General features: G+C 38.9%; 1 protein-coding gene across 1 annotated transcript in view; it reads left to right on the forward strand.

Annotated features, from left to right (window-relative positions):
* Positions 1 to 10,389, forward strand: part of OVCH1 (ovochymase 1) — a 77,968-nt gene extending 67,579 nt beyond the window's left edge. Inside the window, 2 exon segments of the mRNA XM_044226360.1 lie at positions 9,455 to 9,611; positions 10,218 to 10,389. Coding sequence (XP_044082295.1) covers positions 9,455 to 9,611; positions 10,218 to 10,389 — 329 coding nt within the window.
* The last annotated feature ends 9,695 nt before the right edge of the window (positions 10,390 to 20,084 follow it).

Consider the following 20,084-nt stretch of genomic DNA (forward strand, 5'->3'; position numbering starts at 1 on the left):
TAATTCTCTTCATATTTCAAGATATACTTGAATAAGTCTCTCATTTTTAATTCCCTGGTGGAGTTCTTTTTATATCTGAGATTGAAGTAAACATACTATTAGAACTTTTCATTAAATTTTTCCTTTCTATATAAATTGTATTTGGAATACATGTAGTATGAAGTCTTTTGATATGTCTAGATGCGTTATACACTTCTATACAGATGTGTCACACAGATAATGCCAAAGAAGGAACAGTGCCCAGTAATTTCATGATGAAGTGCAAAAAAAAATTTTTTTTAAAGATTTTACTTATTTGACAGAGAGAGATCACAAGTGGACAGAGAGGCAAGCAGAAAAGGGGGGGCAGGCTCCCTGGGGAGCAGAGAGCCTGATGTGGGACTTGATCCCAGGACCCTGAGATCATGACCTGAGCTGAAGGCAAAGCCTTAACCCACTGAGCCATCCAGGTGCCCCAGTGCAAAAATTTTTATATTAATTTCTGTTCTGATTTGTCTAAAGAGGTATATATGAATGCTCGGGTAACTTTTTTGATTTTTGTTCTTTTTAAAGGCAGTGGAAGAAAAGAGAAATCTCTCTGGCCCAGAATCCTAGTTTTGAACTATAAAAGAAATAAACCTCTCCATTCTGAGATTTTAACAGACTTTGATAAGTATTTCTAATGTTTTATTGTTACTTTCCATAGATAGATAACCATAGAAAGCAATACTGGCAAACAGCCAACCCAAGAACCATGTGAAATTTCTGTTGTGGACCCGTTTCTAATGCAAGGGTCTGAGAGAAACACACAGGTGCTGTCTGCTAAGTGCAGGGAGCCCTGGATGGTGGGTGGCCGGGTGGCCCCGGCAGGGTCATGGCCCTGGCTGGTCAGCCTGCAGCACCAAGGACATTTCTGTGGAGGTGCTCTGATTGCCAGGCAGTGGGTCCTGACCACAGCGTCCTGTAACTTTAGGTATGTGCCCGTGTGGTGAGGGGGGTGCCCGAGCTGGGCGCTGGGCATACTCCTGCTCTCCCCGCAGCACAAGCTACAGCAAGCTCCCACCCATGCAGTCTCCACCTTGTGAAGGAATGAACGAGGTCCGACCAAGGCATGTCATGCTTCTCTAACACATTCACTACTGACAGAGCTTTTAGTTTTAAAAGGTGCCTCCTGCTTCTCTGTGTAATTTACTTAATGAGTAACAACAGTCCCCTCTTCTTTTTTTTTTTAAGATTTTATTTATTTATGTGACAGACAGAGATCACAAGTAGGCAGAGAGGCAGGCAGAGAGAGAGAGGAGGAAGCAGGCTCCCCGCTGAGCAGAGAGCCCGATGCGGGGCTCGATTCCAGGACCCTGAGATCATGACCTGAGCCAAAGGCAGCGGCTTAACCCACTGAGCCACCAGGCGCCCCAACAGTCCCCTCTTCTTTAAATTTTAAATTTTTTTACTTTTAAAGAATGTCCTTTAAAAGAAACACTTTAAAAAACTGTGTCTGAATCTTGGTCTCGGTGTGGTATGGCGATATCTGAAAACCCCTTCCTTAGAGAAGTTGTCTCAGTTGGTGTTTTTCATACTGGCCTCCCAGAAGTGTAGCGATGGCCCATATTTAAATGAGTAGATATGGTGTTTCAGTACTTCTAAACTCGGCTTTCTAATAAAAGCCTCTGCTCCCATAACGTAGTGGGCAGGAACCTTCAACAAATCAAAAACTCCTTTTCTCTACCATTCCCCAACTCCTTTGATATAATCACAAGAAATTCTCCTTATTAAGGCAGTTTTCAGACTTTAGTGTGCTGAATATTACCTGGAGAGTTTGCCAAGAAATCTTAGAAGCTTAATTCTGAATTTTGAGTTAATGAGTTACGTCTGGGATTCTGCAGTTTTTAATTTTTTAAAAGATTTTTATTTATTTGACAGACAGATCACAAGTAGGCAGAGAGGCAGGCAGGGAGAGGGGGAAGCAGGCTCCCTGCTCAGCAGAGAGCCAGATGTGGGGCTCGATCCCAGGACCCTGGGACCATGACCTGAGCTGAAGGCAGAAGCTTTAACCCACTGAGCCACCCAGGTGCCCTGGGATTCTGCATTTTTAAGGCACTGCCAGATTTAATGCATGTGGTTCCTAGACATTTCTTTGAGAAACATTGTTTTAGGGAGTAGAGTATCTATAACTTCCAGAATACGTTTCACTGACCATTATATGTCGTATAATGTGTAATATGATTGTAATAATACATAGAATCATTACCCTGAGGCATCATGAATCTTGTTAAGAAATACTAAATCATTTTTTGTTTGAAGTTATAAAGGCAAGAGAGTAGATACCTTAATTTTTCTCAAGGATCCAATTAATAAGAAACCCCCATTTTCTTTTCTTTTTTTTTTTTTAAAGATTTTATTTATTTATTTGACAGAAAGAGAGAGAGAGATCACAAGCAGGCAGAGGCAGGCAGAGAGAGAGGGGGAAGCAGGCTCCCCGCCGAGCAGAAAGCCCCATGTAGGTCTTGATCCCAGGACCCTGAGACCATGACCTGAGCCGAAGGCAGAGGCTTAACTCACTGAGCCACCCAGGTGCCCCGAAACCCCCATTTTCTAAGAATTCCAGATAACAAAGATTTTAACATAGATGGGAAATGTTAGAGAATGTATTTTTAGTAATTTTGAAAAAGTATGACCTCATTAAAAGTGGTATCTATGTCCCCCATTCCTTTTTCTTATGACAAGTACTGTCACAGATGGCCTGGTAATAAGTTCCCTCTCAAACACCAGAAATGGCGATCTGGTATCAGTGAAAGCTGTCTACACTCACCCTGACTTTGCGCCCTTCCCTCCCACTGATGATCTTGATGATCTCTCCTTGCTGCAGCTGGACAAACCTGTTGAACTCATTCAGTAGGGATAACTCCGCTCCTTATTTTGAGGCTTTGCCATGTGGTTTTTCTCTTCTATCTTCCTTAGAAGTGCCGTATGTACTTTTGAAAGTCACAATTTCCAAACTTTCTGATATTCTGAGCCCCTTTCCCTCAAAGCTGAAGTACCTGCCCAAATGTTTGACTTTTATATGTCTTTAATTGATGGAGGTCTAGAGAAGATTTCAAAGAAATATGTTTTTCACCTTGTCCTAATTTATTCTGAGACCCACTTTTAGGTGAGGTTTACCCAAATGCTTAAAACAACAGTTTGACCCATCCGATGTTCAACTGTCTGTACCTCTATGGCTTAGTAAAATCTTATTCTTTTTGAACGTTTATTTAAACCACAGCTGATGTGAACATGTAGTGAGGAATTGTTCTTCTTGGCTCTGTCACATAGTAGCCACGTGATGGTCATCTTGGGCTGGTTATGTAACTTCTCTGAGCCTCAGCTGATCATCAGTAGAAAGGGAGTAACAGTAGCCCTCCTACCTACTTAGCAGGATGCACTTTCAATGAGAAAGTAAATTTGGGGATGGGGAGTAGAACTAAGGCCCGTGGTCAGTCCCCACTTTCACACTTGTGCCTTTCCGAGGATTCCTAGGGCTCTGGGGCACTGTTTCTGCTTTCTTCCAACTCTCTCCTCTGTTTCTGATTTCTTCAGCTCTTCACCTGCCAATAGCCTCACTTCCCTTCAGTGGATCCATCCCGCAAACTCCAGTCTGGTCTCAGCTCGCCCTTTGCTTTCTGTGCTTTTATAAGTGAGTCAGTGAGAGCCTCTGGAACAGTGCTGTTTCATCTAGGCTTTGCATTACAATCTCCTGGGTTGCTTAAAAAACAAAACAAAACCATAGACCAGGTTGCAATTTGGATCAATTTTTCAGGCTCAGAAGTAGAGACCTGGCTTCAGTATTGTTTTTTCCTTATTTTGCTTATTAAATTATCTTAAACATTTTTTATATTGAGATAATCATAGATTCCCATTCTGAAATACAGACAGACCAATGTACTTTTTACCCCTTTTTCACCAATGGAAACATCTTGCAGTATATTGACACGAGACAGTTGAAATAAGGACATTCCTATATAGCAATACGCATTTCCTCCTCCCCACCAGACCTCTGGCATCCAGGAAGCTGTTCTGTTTCTATAATTTTGTCATTTCAAGAATGTTATATACATGGAATTACACAGTCTTGTAAACATCAGGGATTAACTTTTTTTTCACTCAGCCTAATACCCTGGAGATTTTTTCATATTGTTCCATATATCAGTAGTTCATTCCTTTTTACTGCTGAGTAGGAGTCCACAATACGAATGTTTAACCATTCATAAAAGTTTAACTGTTCATCTGTTGAAGAACATCTGGATTGTTTCCAGCTTTTGGGTATTCCAGATAAAGCTCCCATGAACATTTGTGTATAGGTTTTTTGTTTTTGTTTTTGTTTTTATAGATTTTATTTATTTATTTGACAGACAGAGATCACAAGTAGGCAGAGAGAGAGAGAGGAGGAAGCAGGCTCCCCGCAGAGCAGAGAGCCCGATGTGGGGCTCAATCCCAGGACCCCGGGATCATGACCTGAGCCGAAGGCAGAGGCTTTAACCCACTGAGCCACCCAGGCGCCCCAGGTTTTTGGTTTTTTGTTTGTTTGTTGTTTTATAGGATTTTATGTATTTAGTCATGAGAGAAGCAGGCTCCCCACTGAGCAGGGAGTCCCATGTGGGACACAGTCCCAGAACCCTGGGATCGTGACCTGAGCTGAAGACAGACACTTACCCGACTGAGCCACCCAGGCGCCCTGTGTATAGGTTTTGTGTGAATAAAATTGAACAGATGTTTTCATTTCTGTGGGATAAATGCCTAAGAGTGTAATTGCTGGGTCCTAGATGCGTTTCAGTTTTATACCAACTGCCAAACCATTTTTCGAGTCCTAGTAGCGTTGTATATCCCACCAGAGATGTAGGAGTGATCTGATTTCTCTGCATCTTCATGAGCATTTTCTCTTGTCACTATTTTTTAAAGGCATCTGATAGGTAGTGATATGTTATTGTAACTTTAATTTGTATCTCCTTAATGGCTAATAATGCTGAACGTCTGTTCATGTGCCTATTTGCCATTTTAAAAACCCTCTTTAATGAAATGTCTCTTCATAGCTTTTGTCAAATTTCTAATTGGATGGTTTTTCATATTGTGGAATTGAAGAATTCTTTATATATTCTGGATTCTACTGCTTTGGCAGATACATCATTAGCAAATATTTTCTTCTAGTCTGTACTCATCTCCCAGTCTGTAGATCCTCCTACAGGGTCTTTCACAAAGCAAAGATTTTACTTTTGATGAAGCCCAATTCCTCCATTTTCTTTTTATGGATTTTGCTTCAGGCGTCAACTCTAGGAACTCTTTGCCTAGCCTTAGATGCTGAAGAATCATCCTATTTCTCTAAAATTTGTGTATTTTACATTAAACTTCATGATCCATTTTTAGTTAATTTTTGTATAAGGTTTAAGGTTTTGGTCAAGGTTTTTCCTTCCCTAGGATGTCCAGTTGTGCCAGTAACATCTGTTGAAAACACTGTCTTTCTTCCATCGAGTTGCTTTTTTGTGTCTTTGTGAAAAATCAGCTGAGCATATTTGTATGGGTCTATTTCTGGGATCTCTATTCTGTCAATCTGTGTCTTTTACCCTTCTCTGGTACCACACAGTCTTGATTACTGTAGCTATATAATAGTGTTTATATTAAAAAGTGATTCCTCTCAACTTATTCTTTTTCAAGATTGTCTTAGCAGTTCTAAGACTTGTACCTTTAAATGTAAATTTTAAAATAATATCTCTACAACACTTCCTGTGATTTTGATAGGAATTATATTAAACCTGTAGATCACTTGAGGGAGAACTGACATCTTTACTAGTCTTTCGACTCGTGAACACAATGTATTTCTGTATTTATTTAGGTCTTACTTGATTTCTTTCACCAGAATATTGCCATTTTTGTTGCACAGATCCTGTATATATTTTGCTAAGTATATACATATCTAAGCATTGCACTTTTTTCACAGTGATTATAAATAGTGTGTTTTTAATTTTAAATTCTACATGAAATGTGATTGACTTCTGTATGTTGATCTTGTATCCCGCATTTTGCTGAATCTAGACCAGTATTTTGTAAACTACCCCTGGAAATTTCAATGAGCAGCCGAAGTTGAGAACCACTGTTCTAGAAAAAGACCATTGGTGAGGTCTGGGTTAGAAACTTGCAGTTTCCAGTTTCAGTACCATCTGCAATGCTTGTGTGCCTGTTTATTTTTTCCAATATCCACAGTATTCACTACAGACAGTCCCTTTTTTCAGCCATTCTCATTTTATCCTTTATCTTGCCCTGCCTCCCTTTTTTTTCTGGTCTCCAAGGACCTTGCTTTCCACTCAGCACCACCTGATGTCAACACCAGCATGAACCTTTCTGTTCCTCTTCCCCTTAAATATTTAGTTAGCTTACCCAATCTGTACCCATTCATTTCTATTCCATGGTGAGAGTGAGAAATAGCCTTTTTCCCATTAGAAACAATACAATTTCTACCTATGATTTTCATCTTCACCACCTCACCCTAGCCATCATGTGAACATTTGGCCTGTTTCTTTCCTGTTTTTTTTACACTACTTACTCTATGTGTACTTAAATAATTGTAAAATACCTATTATGAGTTTTATCCTGATTTTTCACTTATTAGCATTGCTTCATATTATTAAAAATTTCTTTTAAAATATAATTTTTAATGGCTATGTAGTAGCCTTTCCACAATTCTTAAAAGTAGGCTGTTTCTTTTTTTATTTAAATAGTGCTGGATTGACTATCCTTACATATATATTTTTCCAGGTCTAAGCTTGCCTTAAAATAAATTTCCCAGAAGTAGCATTGTTAGATTTAGGTTATAACTATTTTCAAGATTCCTAACAGACTTCTAGATTTCTAGATTATAAACATAGCTGGATAGAGTGCAAGTTGACCCATCCTTTTTTTTTTTTCTTGTCCAAAATGAGGCAACTTGGCAATATCTGTTAATTTTTAAACTGTATGCTTCCTGCTCCAGCAATTCTATTTTCCACAAGTACTGGCACTAATGCTCAGATTGATGATCTAGGATGCCTGATGCTGTTTTTAAGGGGAAACAAAATTAAATAGTCTAAATGTTTGCCAGGGGGATTTAACAAATTGTAGTACATTCATTATCTAAATACTGTGCGCTATTAAAAAAATGATCCGGGAGGTCTGTATGCAAGGGCAGAAATGATGACTATAATCTAGTAAATGAAAAAAAAAAAACCGGAATAAGAAAAATGGTTGATTAAAAAAAAATGTTGGTAGAGGGAAAATACTTTAGCTCAAGGAAACTTGGCAGGAAGTGATATGGCAATGATTATCTGTGAAGGTGGCATAACAAGATTTGGATTCAGTTGGCATGTGTGTAGAGAGGAGAGAAGGAAAACAATAAACAAGTTAGAGTTTTATGTGATTTTATTAAGAGATAGCAGTAAAAAATAAAGGACAAATCATTGAAATAAAAGGTCTAGGATAGCAGTTCTGTTAAAAACATTTAAATGTGTAAAAGTCTGGATAAAACTGAAGTCAAACAGCATGGGAAAACAAACACAGGCACACTGTCTTCAGTGTGTGTATGTGTGTGTGTATGTGTATGTATAGTGTATATAAACAGAGGCATACACATAAACCCACAATATTTATATATATAGGGGTGCCTGGGTGGCTTAGTGGGTTAAAGCCTCTGCCTTCGGCTCAGGTCATGATCTCAGGGTCCCAGGATCAAGCCCCACATCGGGCTGTATGCTCAGCGGGAAGCCTGCTTCCTCCTCTCTCTCTCTGCCTGCCTCTCTGCCTACTTGTGACCTTTGTCTGTAAATAAATAAATAAAATCTTTAAAAATATGTTTATTATATACAAATTTGGTGATTAAAAATGTGAATGTTTAAATATATATTAGTATATTTTATAATACACCTGCAAACATAGATACAAAAACACAAGCTGCAAAAATATTTAAAAAGTTGGCATTGCCACAAATGTGGTTTTTCTCCATTCCTCATGTAACACAGGTGAAGAGAAAAGATTATTCTATTCTGCACTGTCATCTCAGATTTAACAAGGTGATGTCCTAAAAGCACATGGACAAAAAGGCAGATGCATTTTTAAAATGTTAGTAGCTGAGAAACCATCTCTATGCAGGGCATGTGTTTCCGTTGTCCTAGGAAGATATGGTAATACTTCCTGTGGAACAAAAAGGTTACATGTGAATTGAGATGATCCCTTTTGAGTTATTAATAGGTGGTACCTTCTGTATTTATTAAACTATAGGGTTAAAACGGTGCTATCATGTCAAAATAGTTATTTTTAGAGTCATAATAGAAGAGAAACAATATAGATAATATCAATCCAGTGGACTAAATGATATTTGCCTTTTTCTCATTCTGGGAGAGTTTGTATCTCTAATCTGTTTGCCAGGGAAAGACGATAAAGTGAACTTATTTTCCAAACGTATGGCTGCTGGATGGGGAATAACTGAACCGCATCATGAGTACATGCATTGCCTCTTCCAAGATTAGAATCCAAACAAATTCTTGGGAAATCTGAGTTTACTGTATGCTCATGTTCAGTTTTTCTATGTTTTTAATAGGAACAATAGTAGAAAAAGTCTTTTTCATAATGGATCTAAAGGTGACTACTAGGGCTTTAGGACATAATATTCAATAATACTAGTTCATTGAAATGAGTTCATGGATACTTGTGAAAACTTGTGTGGAGGATGTCTATTAAATTTTTTACCTAATATTCATATGTGATTTTTACTGAATACTTATATGTAATTACTACCCAGTTGTGCTGTGAACGCACTTGCTTTCACAACAGTATAGGTGCTGTTACAGTGACAACCTCCTCTTCAAGTTACAAGCCTATTTCAAAGATGTGAGGCATTTTTCTGAAATGAGAGGCTGGTATAAATGGTAAAGTTTATCTGAAAATAGTCTACGTAAAGGTCAAACCCATGGCTCAGGTCTTACTTCTACCACATTCTACAACTGAGTTAACAAGTTACAAACATCCAATATCCAATACACTAAAGAGTAAGTCAGAAGGCAATTTCAGTTGTCACCTCCATTGTCAACACTTAAACGTGAATTCAAGTCAAAAGAATAAGAGCTCCGTGAAACCAAGGAAATCTAGAACTGACACGCAAAACATGAAATGTATTGTTTGCTTTCACAACAACTGATTTGGGTGCGAACTTCCTTCCTCCTTCTATATAGTTGGTGTCTTTTTCTGTCTTTTTAGCACTGTACTCAAGACAGAAGAACCCACATAGAGTGTCATTTGATGTCGCTGTTGTATCAGCCACCATGGAGTAATGCCGGCTTTTTATAAACCACCTAACATCATTACCATGCTGACAGGAGAGAGTGGTGGGATGACCCTCAGAATCTGTATATACGACGATTTTTGTTGTACCTTTTACAAGCATTTGCCTCAGTTATATGTTTTATTCCTTTTCTACTAGAAGACGAATTTTCTGAAATTGTGCAGGAGGCAGTGGTACCACTGATCAGCAGCACATCTTGTCAAAGCTACTGGGGCCTGGATATTAAAAACAGTGACATATGCAGAAGGGCTGCGGGCTCATCCTCATGCATGGTAATTCGAGGACGCATTGACAGGTGCGGTTTTCTGCCTCAGTGTGTTATAAATCGGTGTTTGCTGGCCATACAGAGTTAGAAAATAGATGGTAGTTTTAAAAGCGAGAAGAGTAAGTGTGTTGCTAAGCTGATGTACTGTCATAGCTAATTTGATACCTGAAGTGAAGACAGTTCTCAAAAGGAATTGCTCATTCATTTGTTCGGTTGACTATGTGAAATTGAGAATATTCAGCTGTTTTTGACCTATAAAAATAATTTATTATGGCTCAACTTCACAGCTGAAAGAATTTACTTCTCATAGCATTGAAAATATGAAGATACTTTCCTGTAACTCAAAACCATCATTTAGTCACTGATATTCAGTAGATGCTTGAAACTTTCTGCAAGGCACAGTCTACTGTCAGCATTAAATGACTGTGCTAAATGTACCCTTTTAGCCACCCTTTGAAAATACAGATTTTGATCTGATTCAGAGATCTGTAACATCCGCCAACTGCCGGGTTCTCTCTGCTGTTGTGAGCAGAAATCCGAGATGAGGGAATGACTTAGGCACTGTCTGATCACTTCTGCAGTGGAGGTTAGCATCGACCATGAATCAAACAACCAGGAGAACTTCTCTTCTTGCAGGTTGCAGGGAGATTCTGGAGGACTGCTGCAATGTGTCCACAACGGACAGTATGAGCTCATTGGTATTGTGAGTTGGGGCATCAGGAACTGCCAGCCCACGGCACCCCCAGTCTTTGCCAGAATTTCTGCCTACAGGGACCGGATCGCATCTGTCACTGGAGGAGAAGTGTGATCACTGAAAGAAGAGCCTGGTGGGATTGTGTTCATAAATGGGAAAGGAAGTCCCTCACAGTATACCTGAAAAAAAGTCTCTCGTTAGTGCGAAAGACTCCAACCCTTGTCATTGAGAGCTTGGGTTTGGTGTGCATGCGCATCTAGTATTAAACACTGAACACGGAAAGCCAATGTTGAGTCATGCCTCCCGGGAATGTATAATCTGAAATGTCATTAAATTCATATTTAGTGTACGGTGTATATGTCATTATGAATACCATCATAGACACTGTTACTCTCTTTTCTAGTTTGGTAAACATTAGAAGATATAAAGTAATATTATTCAGTCCATATAAATCTTTTTTTTTAAAGATTTTATTTATTTGACAGAGCACAAGCAGGTGGAGCAGCAGGCAGAGGGAGAAGGAGAAGCAGGCTCCCTCCTGAGCAAGGAGCCTGATGTGGGACTCGATCCGGGATCATGACCGGATCATGACCATGGCACTCCCAGTCCATTTAATTCTTAATTTCGCTCACATGGAAGAGTACCCTGAGCACAGATAGGAAAGGTTCCTCTATGTTTCAGAGCTTCAATGAACAATGAACCTTTAAGAAATTATTTATCAATCTGATCACTTGATTTTTAAATTTTCAGATAAAATTTTAGAATATCTCAATTGTTTACAAAACCATTAATTTAGGGGTACCTGGGTGGCTCAGTTGGTTAAGTGGCTGCCTTCAGCTCACGTCATGATCCCAGGGTCATGGGATGAAGCCCCAACTCAGGCTCCTTGCTCAGCGGGGAGTCTGCTTCTCCTTCTCCCTCTTTCTGCCACTCTACTTGCACTGTCTCTATCCAATCAATAAAATCTTAAAAAAAAAGTTAATTTATTTGAACCTCAGCTAATGATTACCCTCATCTTTCTAAGCTATAGTCAAGAATAAGAGGGGAAGGGGTGCCTGGGTGGCTCAGTGGGTTAAGCCTCTGCTTTCGGCTCAGGTCGTGATCCCAGGGTCCTGGGATCGAGCCCCACATCGGGCTCTCTGCTCAGCAGGGAGCCTGCTTCCCCCTTTCTCTCTGTCTGCCTCTCTGCCTACTTGTGATCTCTGTCTGTCAAATAAATAAATAAAATCTTTAAAAAAAAAAAAAAAGAATAAGAGGGGAAGGAACTAAGGAAGGCCCCAAAGGCAGGAGATTAAATGCCAAAGTCCACCAAGAAATAAAGACTATATAATGAGGGCCTGTGACAACTATTTTTTTCTTATTTTATACACTTCCACCAAGATTTATCATTTGGTTTCCAAGATTATAGCATTCAGGGAGAGAAGGAGAGAAAGGTATATAGGTAAGCACCTATATAATCTAACGAAAGAGCGCCGCATAAGGAAGTAAACAATGTAAATATACATTCTCTTCCTCTCTGATTTTTCTTTCTCTTTCTGTCATTCCTTTGTCCTCACCCCACACACCCTCTTTCAACCTCTGCTCTCTTTTGCCAGTGTTGCAGAGAAGAAGCATTATAAATGTCCTAGGATTTAGTAAAAACTTCCTCCATGAATATTGGTCCCAACCACCTGCATTGATTTAAATTGTGCCTTTTTTTTTTTAAACAGGGACTCTGAGTAAAATGGAAGAGGAGATTTGCAATAGGGATTCTCTAATTCTTATGTTAATCCATTTTGTACTATTTTTACTTTGTCTCCCTGAGTTCTTCTCATCTATTTTCTTAATCTGGTGACATGAAAAGGGATGGGCTGTATTGAAGTGTCAAACCTGTCTAAAGCCTTTTTGCTTCTCAGTATGATTTGCTGGTGCAGCCACGATCTCCATTGTGATCTTGTAGGACAGCACCGTGGTGGTGATACTGTAGGGCCCTGTCGGGAGTGGGTGCGGGTTAGCGGTCTGTGTACCACTAGGGAAGCTGCCCGATTTTCCCAAAGGTCAGAAACTATTTCGTGCTTGGTTTTCTGCTTCAGTTGGCAGTAATTTTTAAACACTTCTCTACTGAATCTTTTCTCTGTGGGATTAGGAGTGTTAGACTGCTTTACTTGTCCTGCCTCTACAATTCAGTCGAGGAGGGGCATTCACTTTCTTACTCTGACTTTTCCAAGAGCTCTCCTGTTGGCATTTAGGTTGCAAGGTAAAGCTGTACATGGACCAGATTGTGATCCACTGTGTAAATGGGTCTATTAGGTAAGAGTCACTGAGCCAAATTTAAAGGAATTAGAGATCTCATTGCCTAATTCTTTATATATGTATCAAAAAATATCCATTTTGAGCACCTACTTTGTGGCAGATGGCACCAGAAAGAAAGAAGTTTCCCTCATCTTAAGAATCTCACTGTAGTGGAGAAAAATGACATACAAAGATAATTACTAGTTGTGGGAGCTGGCAGCCCAGGAGAGAACAACCAACACTTTTTCAGGAATGGGTAAAGGTTATGCAGAAGTAAGATTTGAGCTCAAGTGTTGGTTGAGTTTTGTTTTAAAGTTCTATACACTAATCTCTTATGTTAAAGAAATCTGTATCAGGGGTGCCTGCGTGGCTCAGTAGGTTAAAGCCTCTGCCTTCCCGTTAGGTCATGATCTCAGGGTCCTGGGATTGAGCCCCGCATCAGGTTCTCTGCTCAGCGGGGAGCCTGCTTCCTCCTCTCTCTCTGCCTGCTTGTGATCTCTGTCAAATAAATAAAAGAAAGAAAGAAAGAAAGAAAGAAAGAAGTATCAAACTAGTTTCCTATCAATAACTCCACATACTAGGAATTTCTCCTGCCATTTAGATTATTGGGAAATGTGTTTGTTCATTCTTAAGCCATAAACTGGATTACTTCATTTCTTCTAACTCCCCCACCTTGTTTCTTTCATATAATTTTCAGTAATATAGTTACAGCATTTCATGCATGTTGTCAATTCAAGAAAGCATGAACAACTTAAGCCTAACAAGTATCTGATTCTCTCCAAAGATTAATAGTGTTTGGCACTTATCCTGATTTCATCTTGCTCTCAACTGTGTTGTCAGATGATCACATTCATTTTTCTATTCCCCACAGATATTTATAAAATAAGAGTAGATTGTCAAATAATAGCAACAGGAACAACTGCTGGGACCAAAACACCTGCAAAAAAACTCTTTAAAAGATGCAGAATAAAGTGAGAGAACTGTAATAGGCAAGGAAGCTATAGGAATTAAGACAGCAAGTTTAGTATTGCTGCAGAGATGAACTGACCCATAGAAGAGAATAGAAAAGCAAGAAGCAATGCCATTTTGCTTTCTCTAAGTTGGCGAACACCTGCAACAGCGTGACAATATACACATGAGAGCCGGGGTGTGGCGGGGGAGACTCTTCTCAGCACTGGTGGAGCTGGGGTATGATCAGGTGCTCCAGCTTCAGAAAACCCAGACAATATCAGTAAAATTGAAGATGCCAGTATCCTTTGAGTCTGCAATTTTACCTCTAGGTATATGCCCTAGGGCACTGTCTTTGCCCATGGCTGCCATTAAATGTGAACTCTGGAGCGTGGGGAATGATTTTTTTAACGCTCCTGGCATGATTCTAATGTGCAGTCAAGTTTGAGAGCAGTGTCTTAGGGAAACGAGGCAACCATGACCATGTACAAGACTGTTTATAGAAATATTAATATCAGCACAAGGGGAATTCCACATCTCCCCGACCCGCCCCAAGAAGCATGGAAAATCAAAATGTAGTATACTCAACAAAGCAGTAAAAAATAGGCAACAGTCCATAGGCTCTTTATGTAAATCTTAGAAGCGATGTTGGGCTTAAAAAGCAAATTTCAGAGGATTAGGTACCATTGTAAAACTCAGAAAACAAGCAAACTTAAACATGATTTTGCTTAAGCTTATGTCATATATGGTTAAAAAGATGCAAGGGATGTAGCTTATCATTTGGAGTAGTGGGAAGGCAGTGGAATATGGTGGAGGGACTGCACACAAGTCATTTCAATGCTATTAATAATTTTCTAGTTAAGTTGGGTGATGGCTTCACAGATATTGATGTGACTTCATAACTTACACATGCTTCTGTGTACATGAAATACTACACCATATAAATATACTTAAAGGCCTTTTAAAATTTTTATTGCTTTATTGTATTTCCTTCCAGTCTTTTTCTACAAATAAATGCAAACATGAATGCATATTCTTTTTTTCCCACTTGATCCTGTATACTGGAGATCTTTCCATATCACTACTTTTTTGAAAAAAATATTTTTATTGTATAATTAACATAGTGTTTGTTCAGATGTACAATATAGTGCTTCAACACTTTTTTAAAAATGCTTCAACAATTCTATACATTATTCAGTATACTCTGAATCTGTTTTATCCAGCCCCCACACACCCTTACCCCCCCCACCCACTTATTAAAGACTTTTTTAATTACCCTAGTTCCTCAGAGTAGAACCTGTCCTTCTGTCCAGGTAATTAGAATGTTCCACACATATCTAGAGCATTAAATCCTCCCATTTTGCAGGGATTCCCTTTGCCTAGAAAACAAATTGTCCTTGTGACTTGAATTTGCTGTTGCTGATGTCACATGTCACAATCAGCCTATTTGTTAATTTTGGCTTGGTTAACACTGGCAGTTACACTTTCTACCATCCATGATCTTCTAGGGAAAAAAGGGCTTCAAATGTGTCTGAATATCTTATAAATGCCAGACATTAACCAATATTTCCATTTAGTTCCTTTACTCATTAAAGCTAATCCTTATGAAAACATTTTGAGTGTAACAGTAATAACCCCTGGGCATAGGGATTAAAAGTGTTGGTCCTGAAGCCAGACTTCTCGGGTTCAAATCCCAGCTCCATCATTAATTAGCGTTATGACTTTAGGCAAATTAGCCTTCGTTATACTTCCAATTCTTCATCTATAAAGTGGAGGTAATAAGAGAAACCTATTTATAGAGATATCCTATAGTTAAAGGAGTTCATAAATTTAAAACATTTAAAAGACTGTCTGGCTCCTACTATTCAATTCATGTTATTATTATCTTGTGCATTTTTCTAAAATACAGCTTTCAAAGAGGATCCCCCCACCCCTGAATCCTTTAAAAATATTTTTTATAAGACTTGCTGTTCAAGAATATAAGTACCTATATGCCTTTCCGATTACTCATTTATGTTTTCACTTCTTTTTCAGTAATTCTCTTCTTATGTCCCAAAAGGATTTAATTGGGGAATGACAATCTCTTCAGGCTACCTTAGTATCTTTCTATGTGCCAATTACTTTACATATGTTAATTTAATTCTAAACACAATTGTTTAGAAAGGCATAATCTTTCCCATTTTGCCAATGAAGAGATTGAAACAAGAGAGGTTAAGTGTCTTGTTTCATATTAAACAGCTGGTTTCAGAGTAGAATTAGCACATAGGTTTTTCTGATTACAGACCTTAACCACCATACCACACTGACAAGTGTTTTCAGAAGATAATACTAGTGCAAGTGTGGAGTTTGGACTGAGGAAATGAGACTGGAAGTGGAAAATATTGGGATTGGGTCAGCTTCATGCACATACTTGAACATGTGAATGAAAATTAAATGAACAGAAATAAAAATAAGGCTTATATGTAATAAGGGAGGTTTTGTTTTCAGAGACGTTAAAAATAGTATAAATGTCTTTGAATCCATTAGGAATTACTTGCTAGCTACTGGTTAAAAAGCCTTGACTATAGTAGCTTAAAGGAATTAGGATACTTAAATTAAGTCAGGCAGCTAGCAGGCAGTTATGAGATCTGAGGCTTTTTCTGGCTTCCTCCTCCACCATCTTCAGGGTATGGATTCAATCCTTAAGTCATAAAATTGCTGCTGGGCTCAGGTCATCACCTGTCGCCCTCCACCCGCAAGGACGACAAGAAGCCCCAGTTCAGATGTATCATCTCTCCCTTTATTTCCGCAAGTCTACACACTTATATACGTTTACATGACCAATCAGCGAACAGGGTGACCAATAAGGGGCCAAGCAATGGGGAGAGCCAATGAGAGTCCTGTTACTATGCTGATTAAATTTGAAACAGCCAATGACTATGTCCTCCTTTAGGCGAGCTTCAGCAGAAAGTTTGTTGTTTACTTGCAACGTATTTTGCTGGCAGTGAGCCAAGCGCCACCTTGTAATGGTGGGGACTTTCCCGGCCCGAGGCAGTCCCGGACAATCACCACCACATTCCAAGCAGGGGAAAGAGGGAGAGTAAGCAGAAAAGAGACCCAATGGTTTTCATAAAAGTCCTCCTCAGTGACTTTTACTAACATATCTGCCACCCCACATACCAAGCCCGGGAATGTAGTTCTTCATTTGGGTTTATTGTCCAGGATTCTGCTACTAAAGGAGAGAAAAGTATCTAGGCAACCACAAGTCTCTCCTACTCCCTAATTATTATATGCTGTTTTTAATTTTTGTCACTTTTAAAAGAAATAAATGCAGGAGAAATAATGCTAATTAGCAAACAACACTGTGGCTGTATAAAGCAAAAAGTATAATTATTTCACGGCTGTCCTTGTCCCATTTCCTCTAGTTAACATTTATAAAGCCCAGAACATATCCTATAATGATAGGAATTAAGAAAGAGAAAACAGGGAAAACGGATGAAAGAAATTAAGAAAACCAATCCAGAAAACTTCCTAGAACCAAAGGGCACGAGTTGCCAGACTGAAAGGAGTAAGTGGATACAGAGAACGCCAATGAAGACGCGGATCTGTATCAGACATCACGGAAAAGCTTGAGAGTAACACAGACAGGAAGATGAGGTAAGATTTCAGATAAAAACACGTCTCATACAATGGATCGGAGATCTGAGTGGCTTTAGACTCCTCATCAGGAATATGTAAAGCCGATGTTTTCACGTGGACCTTTTCCACCGGATTTCTTCAGTATGTTCGTCACAACAGCTGCATTCCTGCAAAGACTGATCCAAGGGAGCAAAGACGAAGTCACACTATCCATTAAGGGCTTTGCTAGCACATTTGAAACTTTACCACAATTAAGTCCTTTCAGTTTTGCCCTGATAAGTCTCATAGTTTAACTGAATCAAGCCTATTTGTTCTGTGTATGGACAAAATTTTATATATATACATGGATAGTACTCATCTCCCAGGATCATATTTTTCTACCTTCTGCCTCCCAATCTCCTCCCATTAGAGGAATCTAATGGATTCCCCTGTGTTCTTTCAACATGGACTTGACTTATGATAGATATGATGTTAATGGCTTCTCCTAACTCAGGTTCAGCGATCCCCATCACTACTCTTATGGGAGAGCCAAAGGGGATCAATGTGTTACGGAACTTCACCCTTAAAGGATGCAAGCACAGCCCCAATCTGTGTAAAAGACTCAGATCTTTAAGGGTGTTCCCCCAACCTAACGACCTTCCATTAGAGGAAAATAAACTTCTGACCAAGTTTACTCCTTCAAAGCCTAGTTCCGGAGAAAGTATGTTTAAGGGCAAGGGGGAATGCTGATGTCCCACTGGCTTCTTTCCTTCTAAGACCCAGAGGGGAGGGGACCTTATTGTTTTGGCTCAACAATCCTTTACTTAGAAAAACAAGTTTGGGGCATCTCGTGGCTCAGTTGTAAAGCATCTGCCTTCAGCTCGGGTTGTGATCCCTGAGTCCTGGGATCGAGCCCCATATTTGGCTCCCTGCTCAGCCTGGAGCCTGCTTCTCCCTTTCCAGCTCCTCTGTGCTTGTGTTGCCCCTCGCTCTCTCTCTCTGTTATAAATAAATAAAAATTATTTAAAAAAAATTTTTTTTAAAGATTTTATTTATTTATTTGACAGAGGTCACAAGGAGACAGAGAGGTAGGCAGAGAGAGAAAGGGAAGCAGGCTCCCTGCTGAGCAGAGAGCCTGATGCAGGACTTGATCCCAGGACCCTGGGATCGTGACCTAAGCCGAAGGCAGCGGCTTAACCCACTGAGCCACCCAGGCACCCCAAATAAATAAAAATTCTTAGAAACAAACAAACAAACAACAAACAAGTTTAATTGGGGCATGTGAATGGCTTGGTAGGTTAAGCGTCTGCCTTTGGCTCAGGTCATGATCTCAGGGTCCTGGAATGGAGCCCCGCATCAGGTTTCCTGCTCAGAGGGGAGTCTGTTTCTCCCTCTCCCTCTGCCTCTCTTCCCAGTTTGTGCTCTCTCTCTCTCTCTCTCTCTAAAATAAAGAAATAAAACCTTTTAAAAATAAAAAAGGAAAGAAAAACAAGTTTAATGAAAGTATTTGTCAAGTGAGGTCCTTTTGAATAATAATACTAAGGTATATATTCAGAATTTTTAGTGAAAGCATCTGAATCCTGACCATATTTATATATTTAGTTGTTTATGTGTGTTTTTACATGATACAAAAATTACTTGTAGGGACATATCTCATATATTGGATGGAAATTATTTCATCTTTTTAGCTCAACATCAATGTTAGATAACCATATTAGAAAAAGGAAAATATCTTCTGCTCTACTCCGTTGAAAGTTTATGTTTTCTCTCATAGCATCCTGTTTTTTTTTTTTCTAATTGTGACAGTTTGCCATGTACATAAAAATTATGCAAACATAAACACACACACACACACACACACAAATGTGCTTGTTCTTAGATATTATCTTCTGAGCTTCACCTGGATTTATGAATTTATAAACATTAATAGATGAAAATGAGGTAATGACTGTTTTACATGTTATCAGCCATTTGGTCTGGGGGCTACATTTGTGTCTTTAGAGGCCAGCACAGTATAGTATTTTTTTTGTTTTGTTTTGTTTTGTTTTGTTTTTAAAGATTTTATTGATTTGACAGACAGAGATCAAAAGTAGCCAGAGAGGCAGGCAGAGACAGAGCAGGAAGCAGGCTCCCTGCTGAGCAGAGAGCCTATTGAGATAGGGGGCTTGATCCCAAAATCCTGAAATCATGACCTGAGCCAAAGGCAGAGGTTTAACCCACTGAGCCACCCAGGCACCCCAGAGAGGCCAGCACAGTGTTTTAAAGAAGTTTGATTTTCAAAGCTTTTGGATGAAATATACATGTTATCTGTCTGTAGGCATTTGAGCTTGATAGGCGATAAAGCTGGCAGACATTTCTATTTCTGTCATATTATTGAAATCATAGTTTGACTTTCTACAGTATGTGAATTAAGTATGCTGCCTCTTTTTAATACAGTGCATGAAAGTATTAATAATACTATGTCCTAGGCACTTAAATAATTTCATCCATTGTTAACATGAAATTAGTAATATGTTTAGAAGTCTTAAGAAATATGAAAGAGCTACAATTTATTTTAAAATATTGGAAGTTCACAAAAATAGCTAATCAAACAGATGAGAAAATGTATCTATGATGCAAAGGTAAAAAATATTAGTAAAGAATATTTGGAAATGAAAACTAAAACAACAGATTCAGATGTTGTAATCAATGTAGAGAATGATATTGTATAAAATACAAATTTCAGCTAGATTATTTTTATGTTGAGATTTATGGGAGACTGTAATAAAACATGTTGAATACACATAATACATTATCAGTAACTAATACAATAGTTTACTAGTAACTATTAAGATAATGTGTTAATAACAGTTAACAACTTCTAAAAGCTGTTAAGCCACAATCACATATTTGTTTTGGGGTTTATTATTTGGTACCTGTGTACCCCAATGTAGTACAGATTCCATGAGGGCCGGGCTGTCTGCTTTGTCACTAGGTCATATTCTGTACTTAAC

The sequence above is a fragment of the Neovison vison genome, chromosome 12 (genome assembly GCF_020171115.1).
Source record: "Neovison vison isolate M4711 chromosome 12, ASM_NN_V1, whole genome shotgun sequence".
Taxonomy (NCBI): Eukaryota; Metazoa; Chordata; class Mammalia; order Carnivora; family Mustelidae; genus Neogale; species Neogale vison.